Raw genomic sequence first — 19,310 nt, forward strand, 5'->3', positions numbered from 1 at the left:
TATACGAAATGAGAGGACTGTCTGGCTTGTGAAGAATATCACGTATAGGGAAGTGCACGGTAAGAATAGTGGTACAGATTTTCTGAGGCCTTCAAACATATATGGTCATGAATAAATCTCAAAAATTTATTTGTCTAATTAAGATTCTACTAATTTCAAGATCTAAAACTAAGTTTAAATAATAAATGGCTGAGGAAAACTATAGGTTGCTTAAAATGTATGTAATTATGTTTGACTATTGCTTTATGAAACTTTAGATATCTGAAATGTATGTTAATCTATGTTTCCTAGAATCACAGATTTTAGAAGTGAAACTGCTTCTGTGAAAACTTCTTTGTTTCAAAATGGCATCCAAGGCTTGCACGTTACTTTTATGTGGTGGTTTCTTATCAAGAAAATAGAAAGAAATATTTGGAAAGAAATAAACCTTGTTATGAGTGATTGCCATAAAAATCTATTTCTTACAAAGTGACATAAAGAGTTAAGACCTTTTACTACTCAACAAATCACAAAGATTTCCTGTCTGTTCTTGGTCCTCATCTTGGTCCTGTCTAGACTTTTTTACTCATGACAGAAGGAAATAGCACTGAAGTGACTGAATTCTTTCTTCTGGGATTTGGTGCACAATATAAGTTTCAGTATTTCCTCTTCACTGTATTTCTGGTCATCTATGTGACTTCCATGGTGGGTAATATTGGAATGATCCTACTCATCAAGACAGATTTCAGACTCGAAACACCGATGTACTTTTTCCTACAACATTTAGCTTTTATTGATATCTGTTATACCTCTGCTATCACTCCCAGGATGCTGCAAAACTTCATAGGAGGAAGCAAATTAATATCATTCAAGGGCTGTGTCATGCAGTTATTGATCTATGCAACATTTGCAACCAGTGACTGCTACCTCCTCGCTACTATGGCAGTGGACCAGTATGTGGCCATCTGTAATCCGCTTCACTATCCCATAGTCATGTCCCAAAGAGTCTGCATCCCGCTGGTAGCTGGTTCATACATCATGGGCTTCATAAATGCATCTGTGCACACAGGTTTTACATATTCACTGGTCTTTTGCAAGGGTAATACTATCAATCACCTTTTCTGTGATGTCCCTCCAATTCTTGCCCTTTCATGCTCCAACACTGACATCAACATCATGCTACTTGCTGTCTTTGTGGGATTTAATTTAATATTTACTGAGTTGGTTATCATCTTTTCCTATGGAAATATCATTACTACCATCCTGAAGATGTCTTCTACTACCGGGAGGAAAAAAGCCTTCTCCACCTGTGCCTCCCACCTGGCTGCAGTCACCATTTTCTATGGAACCCTCTCTTACATGTACTTACAACCTCATTCTAATAATTCCCAGGAGAATATGAAAGTGGCCTCCATGTTTTATGGCATTGTGATTCCCATGTTGAACCCCCTGATCTACAGTTTGAGAAATAAGGAGGTTAAAGAAGCTCTAAAAGCCATATGGAAAAAAATTCTTCTAGGTTGGACCAAATTGTAAAATTCAGCACATCAAGTCATCCAGTAGAGATGTTTAAACACTATTTAATATTTTGAAATAGAGAAAATGCTCACATCTTAAACTAATGCTTCTTTCTTCAACAGATAATTTCTTTGAATGAAAGTAATATAGTAACTGGAGAAGGAAATGGCCACCCATTCCAGTATTCTTGCTTGGAGAATTCCATGGACAGAGGAGTCTGGCAGGCTACATACCATCCAAGGGGTCACAAAGAGTTGACCATGACTGAGCGATTGAGCATACAACATAGTAACATCTCATAGAAACATCTCATCGTCACATCTCATCTCATCTCTGCTTTTCCCTTGGACTCAGTTTGAGAAACATGTTCCACACTACCCATGAAAAGGGACTTTATTGAGATTATTTAACATATAAGTATGAATAGACATCACAAAGTATATAGTTACTTCAAATATGTTTCAGATATATTCTTAAAGATGAGAAAACCCCAATTTTGTACATAATCAATATTAAAATTGTAGTTCATGGTTTTCAATTCATTTAAACAAGTTCCCTAATTTGTCTACAAAGAGGCCCCTCATATGTTCGGTTTCAATTATTGCATAAACCTGAAATGTAAAATAAATGTATTGCACTGTAAAGGAACATGATAAATGCCCACCAAACCAAACAAAAGAGGAGGAAATAGGGAGTCTACCTGAAAAAGAATTCAGAATAATGATAGTAAAAATGATTGAAAATCTTGAAAACAAAATGGAGTTACAGATAAATAAACTGGAGACAAGGATTGAGAAGATGCAAGAAAGATGTAACAAGGACCCAGAAGAAATAAAAAAGAGTCAATATATAATGAATAATGAAATAACTGAGATCAAAAGCACTCTGGAGGGAACCAACAGTAGAATAACGGAGGCAGAAGATAGGATAAGTGAGGTAGAAGATAGAATGGTAGAAATAAAAGAATCAGAGATGAAAAAAGGAAAAAGAATTAAAATAAATGAAGACAACCTCAGAGACCTCTAGGACAATGTTAAACACACCAACATTCAAATCATAGGAGTCCCAGAAGAGGAAGACAAAAAGAAAGGCCATGAGAAAATCCTTGAGGAGATAATAGTTGAAAACCTCCCTAAAATGGGGAAGGAAATAGCCCCCCAAGTCCAAGAAAACTAGAGAGTTCCAAACAGGATAAATCCAAGGTGAAACACCCCAAGACACATATTAATCAAATTAATGAAGATCAAAAGCAAAGAGCAAATATTAAAAGCAGCAAGGGAAAAGCAGCAAATAACACACAAGGGGATTCCCATAAGGATAACAGCTGATCTTTCAGTAGAAACTCTTCAGGCCAGAAGGGAATGGCAGGACATACTTAAAGTGATTAAAGAGAAAAGCCTACAGCCCAGATTACTGTACCCAGCAAGGATCTCATTCAAATACGAAGGAGAAACTGAAAGCTTTACAGACAAGCAAAAGCTGAGAGAATTCAGCACCACCAAACCAGCTCTCCACCAAATGCTAAAGGATCTTCTCTAGACAGGAAACACAGAAAAGATTTATTAACTTGAACCCAAAACAACAAAGTAAATGGCAATGGGATCATACTCATCAACAATTACCTTAAACGTAAATGGGTTGAATGCCCCAACCAAAAGAGAAAGACTGGCTGAATGGATACAAAAACAAGACCCCTATATATGTTGTCTACAAGAGACTCACCTCAAAACAAGGGACACATACAGACTGAAAGTGAAGGGTGGAAAAAGATAATTCACACAATTGGAGACCAAAAGAAAGCAGGAGTAGTAACACTCATATCAGATAAAATAGACTTTGAAGCAAAGGCTGTGAAAAGAGACAAGGAAGGCCACTACATAATGATCAAGGGATCAATCCAAGAAGAAGATATAGCAATTATAAATATATATGCACCCAACATAGGAGCACCGCAATACGTAAGACAAATGCTAACAAGTATGAAAGGGGAAATGAACAATAACACAATGATAGTGGGAGACTTTAATACCCTACTCGCACCTATGGACAGATCAACTAAACAGAAAATTAACAAGAAAACACAAACTTTAAATGATACAATAGACCAGTTAGACCTAATTGATACCTATAGGACATCTCACCCCCAAACAATGATTTTCACCTTTTTCTCAAGTGCACACGAAACCTTCTCCAGGATAAATCACACCCTGGGCCACAAATCTAGCTTTGGTAAATTCAAAAACATTGAAATCACTTCAAGCATCTTTTCTGATTACAGTGTGGAAAGATTCGATGTCAACTAAAAAAACTATTAAAAATACAAACATATGGAGGCTAAACAACGCTGGGAGAGAAAGGCGGAGGGAAGAGGAAAGAAAGAAAACAGGGAAGAAAGACAAAACAGCGGGAGAAAGCAAGAGAGAAGCAGGAAGGTAATTTGCTGCTAACAGGGAACTCTTTCAACAGTGAAACCAATAACTCCCTAAAGGCAATAACACAAAATTATGTTTTGTCCCCTCTGGAAATATGAAATTTTATTCAGCAGAGAATAATTAATGAGTGTTATTTTTTCTGGTTCTTCCACAGCCTCTGGAAGCTGAGGCTCTCAAGAGATCAAGTAGTGATCCTTCAAACCCTAGCTATAAACTCCCAGTCAGGAAGGAACCCCACAGAGAGCCTTGGCAGTCAGCCTCCACCAGTTGCAGAAAGAGCCACGTCCCACTGCACTGCATGCAGGGAGTGGCAGGTGGAATGGTCAGAGTCAAAGTTCATCATGTTTTGCCCTAAGGCCAGGAGGAACCCCATCATCACTGGTGATGTAGTGGAAATGGAGTGAGGGAAGTCAGTTGCACTGAGTGTTGCCTGAGAAAGCTCATAAATGAACAAATAATTGGATGAATCAATACACTGATCAATCACTGCATCCATACTCTATGCCCATAGTGTATTTTTGCATGGGTTACGATGGCCATTTGATGTACACTAATTCAATACTCGTCCTCGTGCTGATGAATTTACATAAATTTCCTCACTTGAACCTCACATCATTGTAAAGCAGGCTTTACATTTTTTTCTCCTTCTTTTTTATCTGTCATTCTGAATAAAAATGCATTCACTGGAAGTTGCAAAGATAGTAGATAAAGCTACCATGTTTGATACCATCACGTTCAGGGAAAATATACCATGATTTCAATTCTTTTAAATTTTTAAAGGATTTTTTTATAGCTCAGGATATGGTCTACCTTGACATATATTCTGCTGGTGCCATAAAAAATTTATATTCTCTTTTAGATGGCATGTTTGGTAAATGTCTATTAAATCCAGTTGTTTGATGGTGCTGTTGGGTTTTTTCATATTCTTATTGTTTTCTGTCCAGTTTGTTCCACCAAGTGTTGAGAAGAGTGCTAATGTATCCAGCTATAACTGCGCTTGTCTGTTTTTCCCGTCAGTTCTATCAGTTTCTGCATCACGTATGGTGCATCTCTCTTCTTTGATACTCATACCCTTAGGATTTCTGTTGCTTCTTGGTAGATTAACCCTTTTATCATTACACACTATCGCACTATCTTTGGTAATTTTCTATGCTGTGAAGTCTATTTATCTGCTATTAATATAGCCAGTCTTTCATTTTTTGACTGATGTTGGAACAAGTATATCTTTTTTCTTCTCTTTGAAACATACATGTATCATTCTATGTGAAGTAGGTTTCTGGCACCAAGTATCTGTGTCATTCTTATCTATGCACCTAATCAAGTTATTTCTTTTAGTTGGGGTTTAGATAGTATATCTTATAACAATAAGAAAGAAGAAAGCCAAGGAAATAGAAAAGTATGAATAAATAAAATTGACTTTTTCTTGAGAAGTCTAAAGTATGTTTGACAGTAGAACTAAAAAGCTTAATTTTGGCTAATGTTATTCTCAATATATATAGCATTTCACTCAAGCTGGTAAAATGTAAGACCAGCTATGCATACACATGATAGACTCTCTCGAGTAGCCATAAAAATGTTATATAAATGTCTGTGATAAAAAACACTATAAATAAATGTGACATTCTTTAAAAAATTCAAGTGACCCACAGAAATGCAAAAAAAAAAAAAACAAAACCAGAAATAAGACACATAAAAAAGTATAAAATGGTAGACTTAAGGCTTAGCAAATCAGTTTATCCATAAAATATAAATGGTCATCTTTGTTTTAAAACAAAAAAATATTTTTAAAAAGCATTTTTTAAAATTAAAAAAACAGTGCAGAGATTTATAAGTTTATAAAGTGATGTTTTCTCTCACTCAGTTTCCCACCGTTTCGTACATTAGTTTGCAACGTTCCTGACACTAAACATACATTTTTACTAATCACCTCACGTAGAGAGGTACATAGCTTGGCTTAGAGCTACTGATATGATGAGGGTACTTTCCCCTGATACGTATATGAAGTAAGAGGACCATCTGGCTTGTGGAGAATTCAGGTTCACGGTAAGGATAAGGGCTTCCCTGGTGGCTCAAACTGTAAAGAATCCACCTGCGATGCAAGAGACCCGAGTTCGACCCCTGGTTGGGCTGATCCCGTGGAGAAGGGGATAGGCTGCCCACTCCAGTATTCTTGCCTGGAGAATTCCATGGATAGAGGAGCCTGGTGGGCTATAATCCACAGGGTCACTAAGAGTCAGACACTTCTGAGCAATTAACACACAAATATTAAACATGTATCCATAGTTTCATAAAGCAATAATCAAACACAATTTACATACATTTTCAGCAACCTATAGTTTTTCTCAGCCATTTATCATTTTAATCCCAGCTCAATTTCCTGAAATGAGTATCTTTTTAACTAGAGAAATTTTTGTGATATTCATGACCATATATGTTTGGTCCATTATCTTTGTACCATTATCCTTACCATGCACTTCCCTTTAACTGATATTCTTTAAAAGCCAGATAGTCCTCTTACTTCATATATACATTAGGGTAAAATAACCTCATCTTATAAATAACTCTAAGTCAAGCAACGTACCTCCATAATGAGATGGTGAGTAAGAAGATGCTTTCAGTGTTAAAAATGTTGCCGACTAAGCCTCTTGTTGATGTGGGCTCTTCTGATTCTCTGAAACCATTTGAGAAATAACCACAGTTGGATAACTTCGTTGTAAGGATAAGAAATCATTATCTTTAATTCAGTGTTTAACGAGGGCCAAGAAGAAATAAGTTAGTGCAAGTTCCTTCCTCAGGATAATTTTGTGTAAAAGAATAGAAATGCAACACTTTTAAGGAAGCAGCCACCCATGGATACAAGTACTTATTAGAGGAACCTAGAAGCGATCAGGGGTCCACTTAATCAGAATCTTGATAGGATAATTATTATTGCCTTTACTATATCAACTTGACTTTCATCACTCTTAATTCAAGTATAGATATGACATTAGGAAGACTTTTCAAGGGCTAATGAAACTAGTACAAGTCCTACCACCCACATCTGACACTGGTGTACGTTTTAAGCCTGGGCTGTCTCCGCATGAAATTCTTTGTTTCATTTATGATGAAGGTCTTTGCTGATTAAATGCTTACTGTGAAGAAGGGCCATAAGCCTTTCTGCTATGAAGAAACTGCCTAAGCAAAGTGAATGTGCTTAACCTCTGCTGACTCTCAGTGCTTCCGAGGCTTCATTTATGTTCAGCACTGGGCTACAGAAAAGAAACTGGCTGGTTTGGCATAATGTATGTCAATCTACGTTTCTTAGAGTCCAAATATTAAAAGTGAATCTTCTTCTGTGAAAACTTCTTTGTTCTGAGAATGAATCTATGGCTAATATATTGTTTTTATGTGGTGATTTCTTATTTTAAAACATTGAAAGAAATTTTGGAAATAAATAAACCCTGTTGTGAGTGACTACCATGAAAATATGATTTTTACAAAGTGACATAAAGTGTTAAGGGCCTTTTCTATTCAACAAGTCATTTCTTTTCTTTCCCTGGTCTCCCTCTTGGTCCTTTCTAGACTTTTTGTGCTCATAACACTGAGAAATAGCACTGAAGTGACTGAATTCTTCCTTCGGAGATTTGGTGTCCAACATGAGTTTCAGTGTTTCCTCTTCGCTGCGTTTCTGATCATCTATGGGGCCTCCATGGTGGGTAATATTGGAATGATCCTACTTGTCAAGACAGAGTCCAGACTCCAAACGCCCATGTACTTTCTCCTACAGCATTTGGCTTTTGTTGATATCTGTTTTACCTCTTCTGTCACTTCTGAGATGATGCAAAACTTCATAATAGAAAATAAATCAACCTCATTCAAGGGCTGTGTCGTACAATTATTGGTTTATACAACATGTGTAACCGGTGACTGTCACCTCCTTGCTGCTATGGCAGTGGACCGTTATGTGGCCATCTACAACCCACTTCGCTATCCCGCCATCATGTCCCGAAGAGTCTGCATCCAGCTGGTACTGGTTCATACATCATGGGCTCCATAAATGCATCTGTGCACACAGGTTTTACATTTTCACTGGTCTTCTGCAAGGCTAATACCATCAATCACTTTTTCCGTGACATTCCTCCAGTTCTTGCCCTCTCCTGCTCCAACACTGACATCAACATCATGATGATTCTTGTCTTTGTGGGATTTAACCTGACATCCACTGTGTTGGCCATCATCATTTCCTACATGTTTATCCTGGCTGCCATCCTGAAGATCTCTTCCAATGCAGGAAAGGAAAGAGCCTTCTCCACCTGTGCCTCCTGCCTGACAGCAGTCACCATTTTCCATGGAACCCTCCCTTACATGTACTTACAGTCTTATTCGCATAATTCCCATGAAAAGAGGAAAGTGGCCTCTGTATTTTATGGCATTGTGATTCCCGTGTTGAATCCCCTGATCTACAGTTTGAGAAATAAGGAGGTAAAAGAAGCTCTAAAAGTCATATGGAAAAAATTCTTTTTCAGATTGGATCCAAACTGTTAAAATTCAGTACATCAAAGCATCCAGTATAGCTGTTTGACTACTATTTAATATTTCTGAAATAGACAACTTCTTCACATCTTGGTTGTGGTTGTGGTTTAGTTGCTAAGTCATGTCCAACTCTTGCGACCCCATGGACTGTATCCCACCAGGTTCCTTCTGTTCATAGGATTTTCTAGTCAAGAGTACTGGAGTGGGTTGCCATTTCCTTTACCAGGGGATCTTCTCGACCCAGGGATTGAACCCCAGTGTCCTACACTGCAAGCAGATTCTTTGCTGACTGAGCAACCAGGGAAGCCCCAATGCTACCTCCAGAAGACAATTTCTTTGAATGCAGGAAATTCAGCAGCATATCATAGGGCTTATTTTCCCTTGGTTTTAGTTTGAGGACCATATCCCATACTACCCATGAAAAGGGGCTTCTTATAATATAATCTCTTATTTTGAGATTACAAGATATAAAGTGTGTAGACTTGACAAAGTACATAGTTATTTCAAATATATTTCAGATATAGTCTTAAAGAGTAGAAAACCCCAGCTTTGTATTTGTGCTGCTAAGTGCTTAGTTGTGCCCAATTCTTTGAGAGCCCATGGACTGCATCCTGCCAGACTCCTCTGTCCATGAGACTTTCCAGACAGGAATACTGGATGAGGTTGCCTTTTCCTATTCTAGGGGATCTTCACAACCCAGGGATCAAACCTGTATCTGTTGTGTCTCCTGCATTAGCCGGCAGATTCTTTACCACTGTGCTACCTGGGAAGCTCAATCAATATTAAAATTGAGGTTTATAATTTCTTATTCATTTAAACACATTCCCTAAATTGTCTACATAGAGACTTCTCATTGGTTCTGTTCCATGCATAACCTGAAATGCAAAATAAATGTACTCCTTTGAAAAGTGCCTTATCACTCAGACTATTACTGTGGTTTTTCTTCAGTTGCTTAGTTGTGGCTGACTCTTTGCCACCACAGGGACTGCAGCACGCCATGCTTCCTTGTCCTTTACCTTCTCCTCCTGCCCCCAGTCGCTCCCAGCATCAGGATCTCTTCCAATGAGTCGGCTCCTCCCATCAGGTGGCCAAAGTATTGGAGCCTCAGTTTCAGTTTCAACATCAGTCCTTCCAATACTCAGGGTTGATTTTCTAAAGGATTGATTGATTCGATCTCCTTGCAGTCCAAGGGACTCTCAAGACTCTTCTCCAGCATGACAGTTCGAAAGCATCAATTCTTCAGCGCTCAGCCTTCTTTATAGTCCAGCTCTCACATCCATACCTGACTACTAGAAAAACCATAGCTTTGAACGTATGGAACTTTGTCAGCAAGTGATGTCTCTGCTTTTTGATATGCTATCTAGCTTTCTCATAGCTTTCTTTCCAAAGAGCAAATGTCTTTTTATATCTTACTCCATAGCAATAGAAAACCTGGAATGTAGATGGATCTAAAATGACAGTAATCATTCATTTATTAAAATGAGAAAAATGAAAAGGCCAAGAGTGCTCTGAATCAGGAAGACAGACTCTTGGCAAAAAAAAAAAAAAGAGCTTTAGTAGATAGATTCAGGTTAAGTGATCAAAACCCTCAGATGACTCTAAAGATGCCATGTTAGCTAGATAAAAGAGCAGGTTTCACACAAAATAATACCAGCCAGTCTAATGAACTGACCAGAAAAATGTACTTACTATTAAATAACACAAGAATTATTGGGCAAAAAAGAAAAAGAAAATATATCTTTTCAAATACACTCTCCTTCCTAAATTCTAAGAAAAGAATAATGGTAACATGAAGTCAGGGGAGCAGAACCAGAATCTGCCCAGCAAAGAGTTTGTCTATCAAGGAAACAACCTTCTCTCCACGCAGGCCCATGTATCTTCAAAGGCCAGAGACAGCAACTGAGAATCATGGAACACAGACAGAGGGTGTGCTGAGATCTTGGAGGGAAAATTGGAGATTAATGTACAGAGTTTTGACTATAGATAAAATACAGTACCATATACTTGAAAGTTGCTTAGAGAAAAGATTTTAAGCATTGTCACCACAGGAAGGAAAGAGGGAAAGAAGGAGTGAGGGAAGAAGGGAGAAAGAGGAAGGAATGAAAGAAAAAAGAAAAGAAATATGTGAGTGATAAATCTATTAATGAGCTTAATTATTGTGATCATGTCAAACCTATATCAAAATGCAAATTATATACCTTAAATGTATGCAAATGTTGTCAGTTATATCTCAATGAAGCTGGTGGGAGGGAGATGATAAAGCAAAGAAAAATTTAGTGCACCTGTTTAAGTTTATGTGGCCAAATATGAAGTAACACTCAAAATACAGAGTCACACAGTGCTCTGCTCTCAATAGAGGTGAAAGAAATCCCAAAAGGAAACAAACTCCATGACAAATAAACAAAAGCAGCAAAATCTCTGAAGTTGATGTCAGTTCTGACATACGAACAGTTAGCAGCCATTAGCCCTTGTCCAAGAGAGAGCCTTCCTTTCTGGCATTACATAGACCAGTAATGGTCTGATGTTGCATAACCATGTATTTTTCATGAACATGAGCTGTATACTTTAGGCTGGGTGGTTCGAGACTAGACTGAGGGAAGTAGAAAATATAAACCCTACTCTTAAATAAATCAGTATTTTGTGCATTCATTTATATATTTTCATACAATTTTAAACATTTGCATTTAAACATTTACTAGTATAGAATCATGGGACACCCATAATTGAATCGGATAGTCTCTAGCAAGAGATTTAGGAGCACCAAGATCGCTCAAAAGAAAGAAAGAAAATAATACTATAATTAACCTGTTCACCTTCTTTCCAAAACAGTTGGAGGAATGGAACCAGGACTTATTCTCAGCCTAGCATATCATCCTGGGAACTTGAGAGAACCACCTGGAAGGGTAGCTAGAGATCAAAACGGGATGAAGACTAAGCACGTGTTCATGAAGCAGAAGCCTAAAGCTCCGTCATCAAGGGGATACCCTCCTAAAAAATGAAATCACTCAAAAGTAAAAGTGAATGAAAGTTTGGTACACACAACTTCGATTAATTTCCAGGGAATTATGCTGAGTGAAAAAGCCAAACCACGGAATTGTACGCTGTGTAGTTCCAGTTATATAGCACATTTGAAATGACAAAAATGTAGTAATCGAGGACAGATTAATGGGTTACCAGGGTTAGGAATGAGTGAAGAAGGGGTGGGGTGAGGTTAGGTCATGCTGTAAAGGAACACATGGGATTCTTGTTTGTGCTGTTTAGTGTCTTGACTGTGATGGAGAGTACAGGATCACTATGGATGATAAAATTTTTTAGAAATTATTACAAACACATACACACAAATAGGTCCGGGGCAGATTGGGAATATCTGGATAAAATCAGTGGAATGCATCAATGTTGATAATCTGGTTGTGATATTTTACTACAGTTTTGCAAAATATTACCATTAGGGGTATATTATTTTTCTGTCACTGCTACAACAAATTACCATAATTTTAGTGGCTTAAACACAGCACAAAGTCTAAGCTATGGTTTTTCCAATAGTCATGTATGGATGTGAGAGTTGGACCATAAAGAAAGCTGAGTGCTGAAGAATTGATGCTTTTGAACTGTGGTGTTCAAGAGAAGACTCTTGAGAGTCCCTTGGACTGCAAGGAGATCCAACCAGTCCATCCTAAAGGAAATCAGTCCTGAACATTCATTGCAAGGACTGATGCTGAAGCTGAAACTCCAATACTTTGGCCACCTGATGCAAAGAGCTGACTCATTGGAAAAGACTCTGATGCTAGGAAAGATTGAAGGTGGGAGGAGAAGGGGACCACAGAGGGTGAGATGGTTGGATGGCATCACCGACTTGATGGACATGAGCTTGAGCAAGCTCCAAGAGTTGGTAATGGACAGGGAGGCCTGGCATGCTGCAGTCCATGGGGTCGCGAAGAGTTGGACATGACTGAGCGACTGAACTGAAAACAACACAAATGTATTAGAGTCCTGGAAGCCAGCAATTCAAAAGAAATCTCCAGATCAAGTGTCAGTGGGGCTATATTCTTTTCTAGATAAACTAGGGAACAATTCATTTCCTTAATTTCTTCACCTTTTAGAAGCCACGTCTTAATCAAGAAGCTATAGACTGACTAAATCTAGTGTTCTTCTTTCACTGATTAAAGGTTTAACCTTAGCAACCTCATAACCAAACACTACTCAAAATCTCTTATTCCACGATTGTTAACTGAAATATTTTCATGGTGTAAAGTATAATTGGAAGAAAGGATGCTATTATCCAGGGCTGAGTTTTGGTTTTTTTTTTTTAATATATCCGGTTTTCAGGGGAAAAAAATGGAAGAAGGGGTCAAGAGTCATTGTTTTCTCTAAATTTAAAAAAAAATGCTCAAAGTGGTAATATGAGAGTGAAAGTGAATTGAAAGTGTTAGTCGCTCAGTCATGCGGGACTCCTTGCAGCCCACTGACTAGCCCATGAGGCTCCTCTGTTCATGGGGTTCTCCAGGCAGGAATGCTGGACTCGTTGCCATTCCCTTCTCCAGGAGATTTTCCCAAACCAAGGACTGAACCCGTGTCTCCTGCATCGGCATGCAGTTTCTTAACCACTGAGCTAAATATTATTTGTCCCGTTAGATGTCGCACAGAGTCGGACACGACTGCAGAGACTGAGCAGCAGCAGCGCTTAAGCTTATGTTAGCACTGGATTTCTTTTTTCATGTAGCCATGCCTTTTGCTGATTATGGTGACAAAACTGATTAAGGTCAGTTTTCTAGACCTGAATGCAATTTTTCAGACATAGTGAAAATTGTTTAACCTGATTTATAATGAGAAAGAATTTTAAGGAGTTGTTCTATAACAAGACAACACACACAAAAAAGTCCACAGTGACAGTAACACGATTAAATGTATCTTCTCCAGAGAAAGCATAAATGTTCTTCAGCTGAACACTGTTTATTCTGAATCCATTACAGTCCCTGAAGGCTCAGATTCTCAAGGGAGCAAGTACTGATCTCTTAGGCGCCGGCTTTAAACTCCCCAGTTAGCGGGAGGCACACAGGCCTTGGTGGGCAATCAGCCTGTACCAGTTGCAGAACGAGAATCTGGATGAAACTGTAAGTAAAACAGAACTCGGCCCATTTTTGAAAATCAGCCATGTGTCATCCCAGTGTGTGCTGGAAATTGTGGAGCAAAGGGTCAGAGCCAAAGTCCTGGTAAGTTTGACCCTGAAACCAGGAATGAAGCCTTCACTGCTGGTGACATGGTGGAAATGGAGGGAGGGGGCTGAACTTGGTTGAGTGTTGCCTGAGGATATGAATAAACCGATGACTGAAAAGGTAAGCAAATGAATGAATGCACAGTACAATATGCACTTAGTGTACTGTTTGCATGTGTTATTCTGACCGGTTCTCAGTGCCCATTCAAAGCCCGGCCCTGTTCTGGGAACTTTACCTCAGCCACTTTATACTTTTAAGTCACATCATCACAAAGCAGGCTTCTTTCTCGTACTCTTCTCTTTCAAAATAAATAAATCTATTCTAAAACAATAGATGGTAAAGGATCTGCCTGCAATGCGGGAGACCTGGGTTCGATCCCTGGGTTGGGAAGATCCCCTGGAGAATGGCATGGCAACCCACTCCAGTATTCCTGCCTGGAGAATCCTCATGGATAGAGCTCGCAGAATCAGACACGACTGAGCGACTAAGCACAGCACATTTTAAAATGAAAAGGTGGCATGGTGTGGGGAGGGAGGTGGGAGGGGGATTCAGGATGGGGAACACATGTACACCCGTGGCGGATTTATGTTGATGTATGGCAAAACCAACACAATATTGTAAAGTAATTAGCTTCCAATTAAAATAAATGAATTTAAATTTAAAAAATAAATAAATAAAATGAAAAGGTGGTGGAGTTCCTAAGTTTAAAGACATTCTCTCTCTACTCTCACATTTAACAATGATCGTTAGGAGTTTGGTATGAATTCTTCTGTGCTTGCTCATGGATTAATAAAGAAAATAAGAAAAAGAAAGGAGTGAAAGAAAATTTTATTTTTACAAAGGTCCAGCTCTATGGAGAAGGCAATGGCATCCCACTCCAGTACTCTTGCCTGGAAGAATCCATGGACGGAGGAGCCTGGTAGGCTGCAGTCCACGGGGTCTCGAAGAGTCGGACACGACTGAGCGACTTCACTTTCCCTTTTCACTTTCATGCTCTGAAGAAGGCAATGGCAACCCACTCCAGTGTTCTTGTCTGGAGAATCCCAGGGACAGAGGAGCCTGGTGGGCTGCCGTCTTTGGGGTCGCACAGAGTCGGACACGACTGAAGCGACTTAGCAGCGCAGCAGCTCTACACACGATTCTGCAGCTCGCTCTGTCCAGTGGGCAGTGTGACATAAGCACCTTCCCAAGTCTCACACTTTCCGGACGATGTCCTGGTTCATCATACGAATTACTCGTTCATTTTACTCTGTTTCCAAACTGTGAGGCAGTGAGCATTATCACCTTGTAGGTCATCCTGTGCCCCCCATTTCCTAGAGCGCGGAACTGAGGCCAAGGGGAGCTGCCTGCTTTGTCTGTATGAAGCAGTGCACCCAGAACTCAAACCCAGATCGGCCTATTTCCTTTCCAGAGCACAGCACTGAATGTAAGTGAAGCTTCAGAAGCACCAAGTTTCAGCATAGGTTAAGCGTGTTCAAAACACTCAGGTGCTTGGCATGAGCGCTCGTGTGTGTCCATGTGCGTGCGTGTCGTATGTATGCCTGTGTGTTGTAACCCTTATGTTAACATTCCACAGCTCTTAAAAACATCCTCACGTCATGAATTTTATTTGAATTCAAAATGATTACATTAACAAAGCAAATGTCATTATCTCATCAAGACTCTAGTTAGGTCTACTTGTGACGAGTGTCAGCTGCCTCTGGTAAGTGCTGTCACCCACTGGATGGAAGCCTCCCTGAAAGTGTTGCATTTAATCCATTTTACAGTAAATTTACCTGAGGACATAACTTATTGTTTCTTGTTCCTTCACTACAGAGTTATCCCATTCTGCTCATTTCTCAAGATATTTGAAAACACAAATTGTCCACATCAACCACAAGTGTGGTTTGCTACACTCCCCACCACTAAACTGTTAGTCGCTCAGTCGTGTCCAACTCTCTGCGACCCCAAGGACCGTAGCCCACCAGGCTCCTCTGTCCAGGGTGATTCTCCAGGCAAGAATACTGGAGTGGGTTGCCATGCCCTCCTCCAGGCGGTCTTCCTTACCCAGGGATTGAACCCAGGTCTCCCACATTGAAGGCAGATTCTTTACCATCTGAGCCACCAGGGAGGTCCACCACTAAAGGCCCCTTCTTATTCCAAACTGAGCATCGTATCTGTGGAGCCACAGCTCTGCCTGGTTTTACTAACTCCAGAGCAAGGAGCCCTCTACTGATGTACAGGGATGTGGGGTTTTTTGGTGAGGAAATTCTGTCATTGCACAAAATCTAAGGAACATAACAATACATTTAACAAAATGAAACAGCCATTCATCCATCCACCACCTAAACTTTTGTAGCTTGCTTTTTATTATGCAAATTTCCATTTCAGAAATTTATCTACATAGATGTTATAGCACCAATAGACTGAATTCTTGATGATTTACTTAATAGTTTACTTTTTCCAATGCTCAAAGATGCTGCTATGGACCTTCCCATGTGTATTAATTACACTTATATGTACCCAGATTCATGCATATACTCACATGTGCATGTACGTATATTCTCGTTTATATGGCCAATAATTTATCCAGGTATGTATCTATAATATAAATTTTGAACCTAAGGAAGGCATACATTTAATTTTATTAATATTTCCAAACTTGTCTCCAATATGACTATTCAAATTTATGTTCCCACCTGGAATGTGAGTCCTCATTCTCACCTCTAATTTGCATTTTAGTCTAAATTTATATTTCAATGTAGTGTTAATATATTGTACTACTAGGAGTTATATCCTTTTATGTCCTTATATCAATTGCCTAAGTTTTTCCATCTGTAAATTTCCTGATTATATCTTTGGAGAATTTTTTCCTCAGCACAATTTATGGAAATTATTTAAGTATACTGGATACTAATTGCTTTTCTATTTATATGTGTTGCAAACAAATTTAACTGAGCAAATTTCCAGTCAGTATCTGGTCTCTTCTTTTTTATAATGTTGATATGTTTAATTTCTTTACCGTCTGAGCCACCAGTGAAGCTTTTTAATGTTTTGTGTTTTGTGCACTTATGTCTTATTTAAAACTTTTACTGCATAGCTGAGTCATAGATATTCTAATGTGATTTACCCTTATACCGTTATAACTATAATATAAGGGTAAAAAGATACATCCTTACACCTTTAATTCAATGCCATTTGGAACTGGTAAAATTAAAAGTAGAAACACAATATAATTTTTTCATATGTATATGCATTTACATGCTCAGTTGATAAGTCATCCAATTCTTTTTAACCCAAGGGATTGTACCCCACCAGGCTCTTCTGTCCTTGGAATTTCCCAGGCAAGACTACCGGAGTAGGTTGCCATTTCCTCCTCCAAAGTACAAGCACTAAAACACCACAGTTTATTGGACCATTTTTCATTGATGGACATGCTACTGTTTTCATACATTGAGCTTTCAGAGACTTGTAGGTCTGTTTATGATCTCTTTTTCACAATTCCATTGTTCTCTTTGTACCACTAGTACCACCTGTATTTATTGTTATTATTTTATAGAAATTTCTGATATTTGCTAGGACAACTCCCCACTTTTTTTCCTTTAAAAGTCTCTTAGCTATTTTTAAGTTATTTTCTCTTTCATATAAATTTTAAGAGTTTGTGAAAGTGGGCATAATATCCTCTCAAGTACTTCATTGAAATAAATACAAAGGAAATTTCATGTTGATACAACTTGGATTTGATTGCTGATAGAAAATGTTTTTCCCTGCTTCTGATGTTTCTCTCCTGCAATGGGAGTTCAAATGGTGTAATCACCGCCATCCAGATATCATTTTATTCACTCACTTCCTAGAAAGATGGAGTGACGTATATGATTGGTAAATCTGAGAACAACCTGGTATGCTCGGCTCTGCCCTCAACCTCAGAAGCAGCCAGCCTGCTGAGGCCAATGTCCCCCAGCATTTCAGAATTGCTCCCCCAGAACTTGCAAGGGGCAAGACCAGTCACCACCACCAAGATGAGCAGACAAGCCTGGTAACTTGTGGTGTTCACTAGAAGCAAGTAACGACTAAGAGACTTGAAAGTTTCCCCCCACGTCAGTAGGTGATATAATGGTCTTCATATGTACACTAATTTTTACTTCTCAACTTGTTCAAATCTTGGGAAAGGAAGAAAATAGCTGTTCTCTGGAACCTCCTTTCACTTCAGTTTAGTTCGGTTCAGTCGCACAGTCATGTCCAACTCTTTGCGACGCCATGAACTGCAGCATCCCAGGCCTTCCTGTCTATCACCAACTCCCAGAGATTACCCAAACTCAAGTCCATCAAGTCAGTGATGCCATCCAACCACCTCATCCTCTGTTATCCCCTTCTCCTCCTGCCCTCAATCTTTCCCAGCATCAGGATCTTTTCCAATGAGTCAGTTCTTCGCATCACATGGCCAAAGTATTGGAGTTTCAGCTTCAGCATCAGTCTTTTCGATGAACACCCAGGACTGATCTCCTTTAGGATGCACTGGCTGGATCTCCTTGCAGTCCAAGGGACCCTCAAGAGTCTTCTCCAACACCACAGTTCAAAAGCATCAATTCTTTGGCGTTCACCTTCTTCACAGTCCAACTCTCACATCCATACATGACCACTAGAAAAACCATAGCCTTGACTAGATGGACCTTTGTTGGCAAAGTAATGTCTCTGCTTTTTAACATGCTGTCTATGTTGGTCATAACTTTCCTTCCAAGGAGCAAGCATCTTTTAATTTCATGGCTGCAGTAACCATCTCCAGTGATTTGGGAGCCCAGAAAATAAAGTCTGCCACTGTTTCCACTCTTTCTCCATCTATTTGCCATGAAGTGATGGGACCAGATGCCATGATCTTCCTTTTCTGAATGTTGAGCTTTAAGCCAAATTTGTCACGCTCCTCTTTGACTTTCATCAAGAGGGTCTTTAGTTCTTCTCACTTTCTGCCATAAGGGTGGTGTCATCTGCATGTCTGAGGTTATTGATATTTCTCCCAGCAATCTTGATTCCAGCTTGCGCTTTCTCCAGCCCAACATTTTTCATGATGTACTTTGTACATAAGTTAAATAAGCAGGGTGACAATATACAGCCTTGACGCACTCCTTTTCCTATTTGGAACAAGTCTGTTGTTCCATGTCCAGTTCTAACTGTTGCTTCCTGACCTGCATACAGATTTCTCAAGAGGCAGGTCAGGTGGTCTGGTATTTCCATCTCTCTCAGAATTTTCCACAGTTTATTGTGATCCGCAGAGTCAAAGACTTTGGCATAGTCAATAAAGCAAAAATAGATGTTTTTCTTGAACTCTCTTGCTTTTTTAATGATCCAGCGATGTTGGCAATCTGATCTCTGGTTCCTCTGCCTTTTCTAAATCCAGCTTGAACATCAGGAAGTTCACGGTTCACGTATTGCTGAAACCTGGCTTGGAGAATTTTGAGCATTACTTTATTAGCATGTGAGATGAGTGCAATTGTGCAGCAGTTTGAGCATTCTTTGGCATTTCCTCTCTTTGGGATTGGAATGAAAACTGACCTTTTCCAGTCCTGTGGCCACTGCTGAGTTTTCCAAATTTGCTGGCATATTGATAGCAACACTTTCACAGCATCATCTTTCAGGATTTGAAACAGCTCAACTGGAATTCCATCACCTCCACTAGCTTTGT

The 19,310-nt window shown here is 39.2% G+C and overlaps 2 protein-coding genes across 2 annotated transcripts; both read left to right on the forward strand.

Moving 5' to 3' along the window:
• The first annotated feature begins 567 nt into the window (after nt 1-567).
• LOC138420665 (putative olfactory receptor 5AK3) lies at nt 568-1,515 on the forward strand. The gene has a single exon (XM_069553978.1). The coding sequence runs from the start codon at nt 568-570 to the stop codon at nt 1,513-1,515; it is 948 nt and encodes a 315-aa protein (XP_069410079.1).
• Nucleotides 1,516-3,789: 2,274 nt separating this feature from the next.
• On the forward strand, nt 3,790-8,453 carry LOC138420240 (olfactory receptor 5AK2-like). Its single transcript, XM_069553358.1, is given in 4 exon segments — nt 3,790-3,929; nt 4,084-4,329; nt 7,491-7,939; nt 7,942-8,453. Coding segments are annotated over 4 exon segments (1,347 nt in total).
• The last annotated feature ends 10,857 nt before the right edge of the window (nt 8,454-19,310 follow it).

This window comes from Ovis canadensis, chromosome 15 (assembly GCF_042477335.2).
Source record: "Ovis canadensis isolate MfBH-ARS-UI-01 breed Bighorn chromosome 15, ARS-UI_OviCan_v2, whole genome shotgun sequence".
In the NCBI taxonomy this organism is placed as follows: Eukaryota; Metazoa; Chordata; class Mammalia; order Artiodactyla; family Bovidae; genus Ovis; species Ovis canadensis.

What these genes read in the sequence shown, in the direction of transcription:
- LOC138420665 (XM_069553978.1), top strand. Translation starts at nt 568, where the DNA reads ATGACAGAAGGAAATAGCACTGAAGTGACTGAATTCTTTCTTCTGGGA.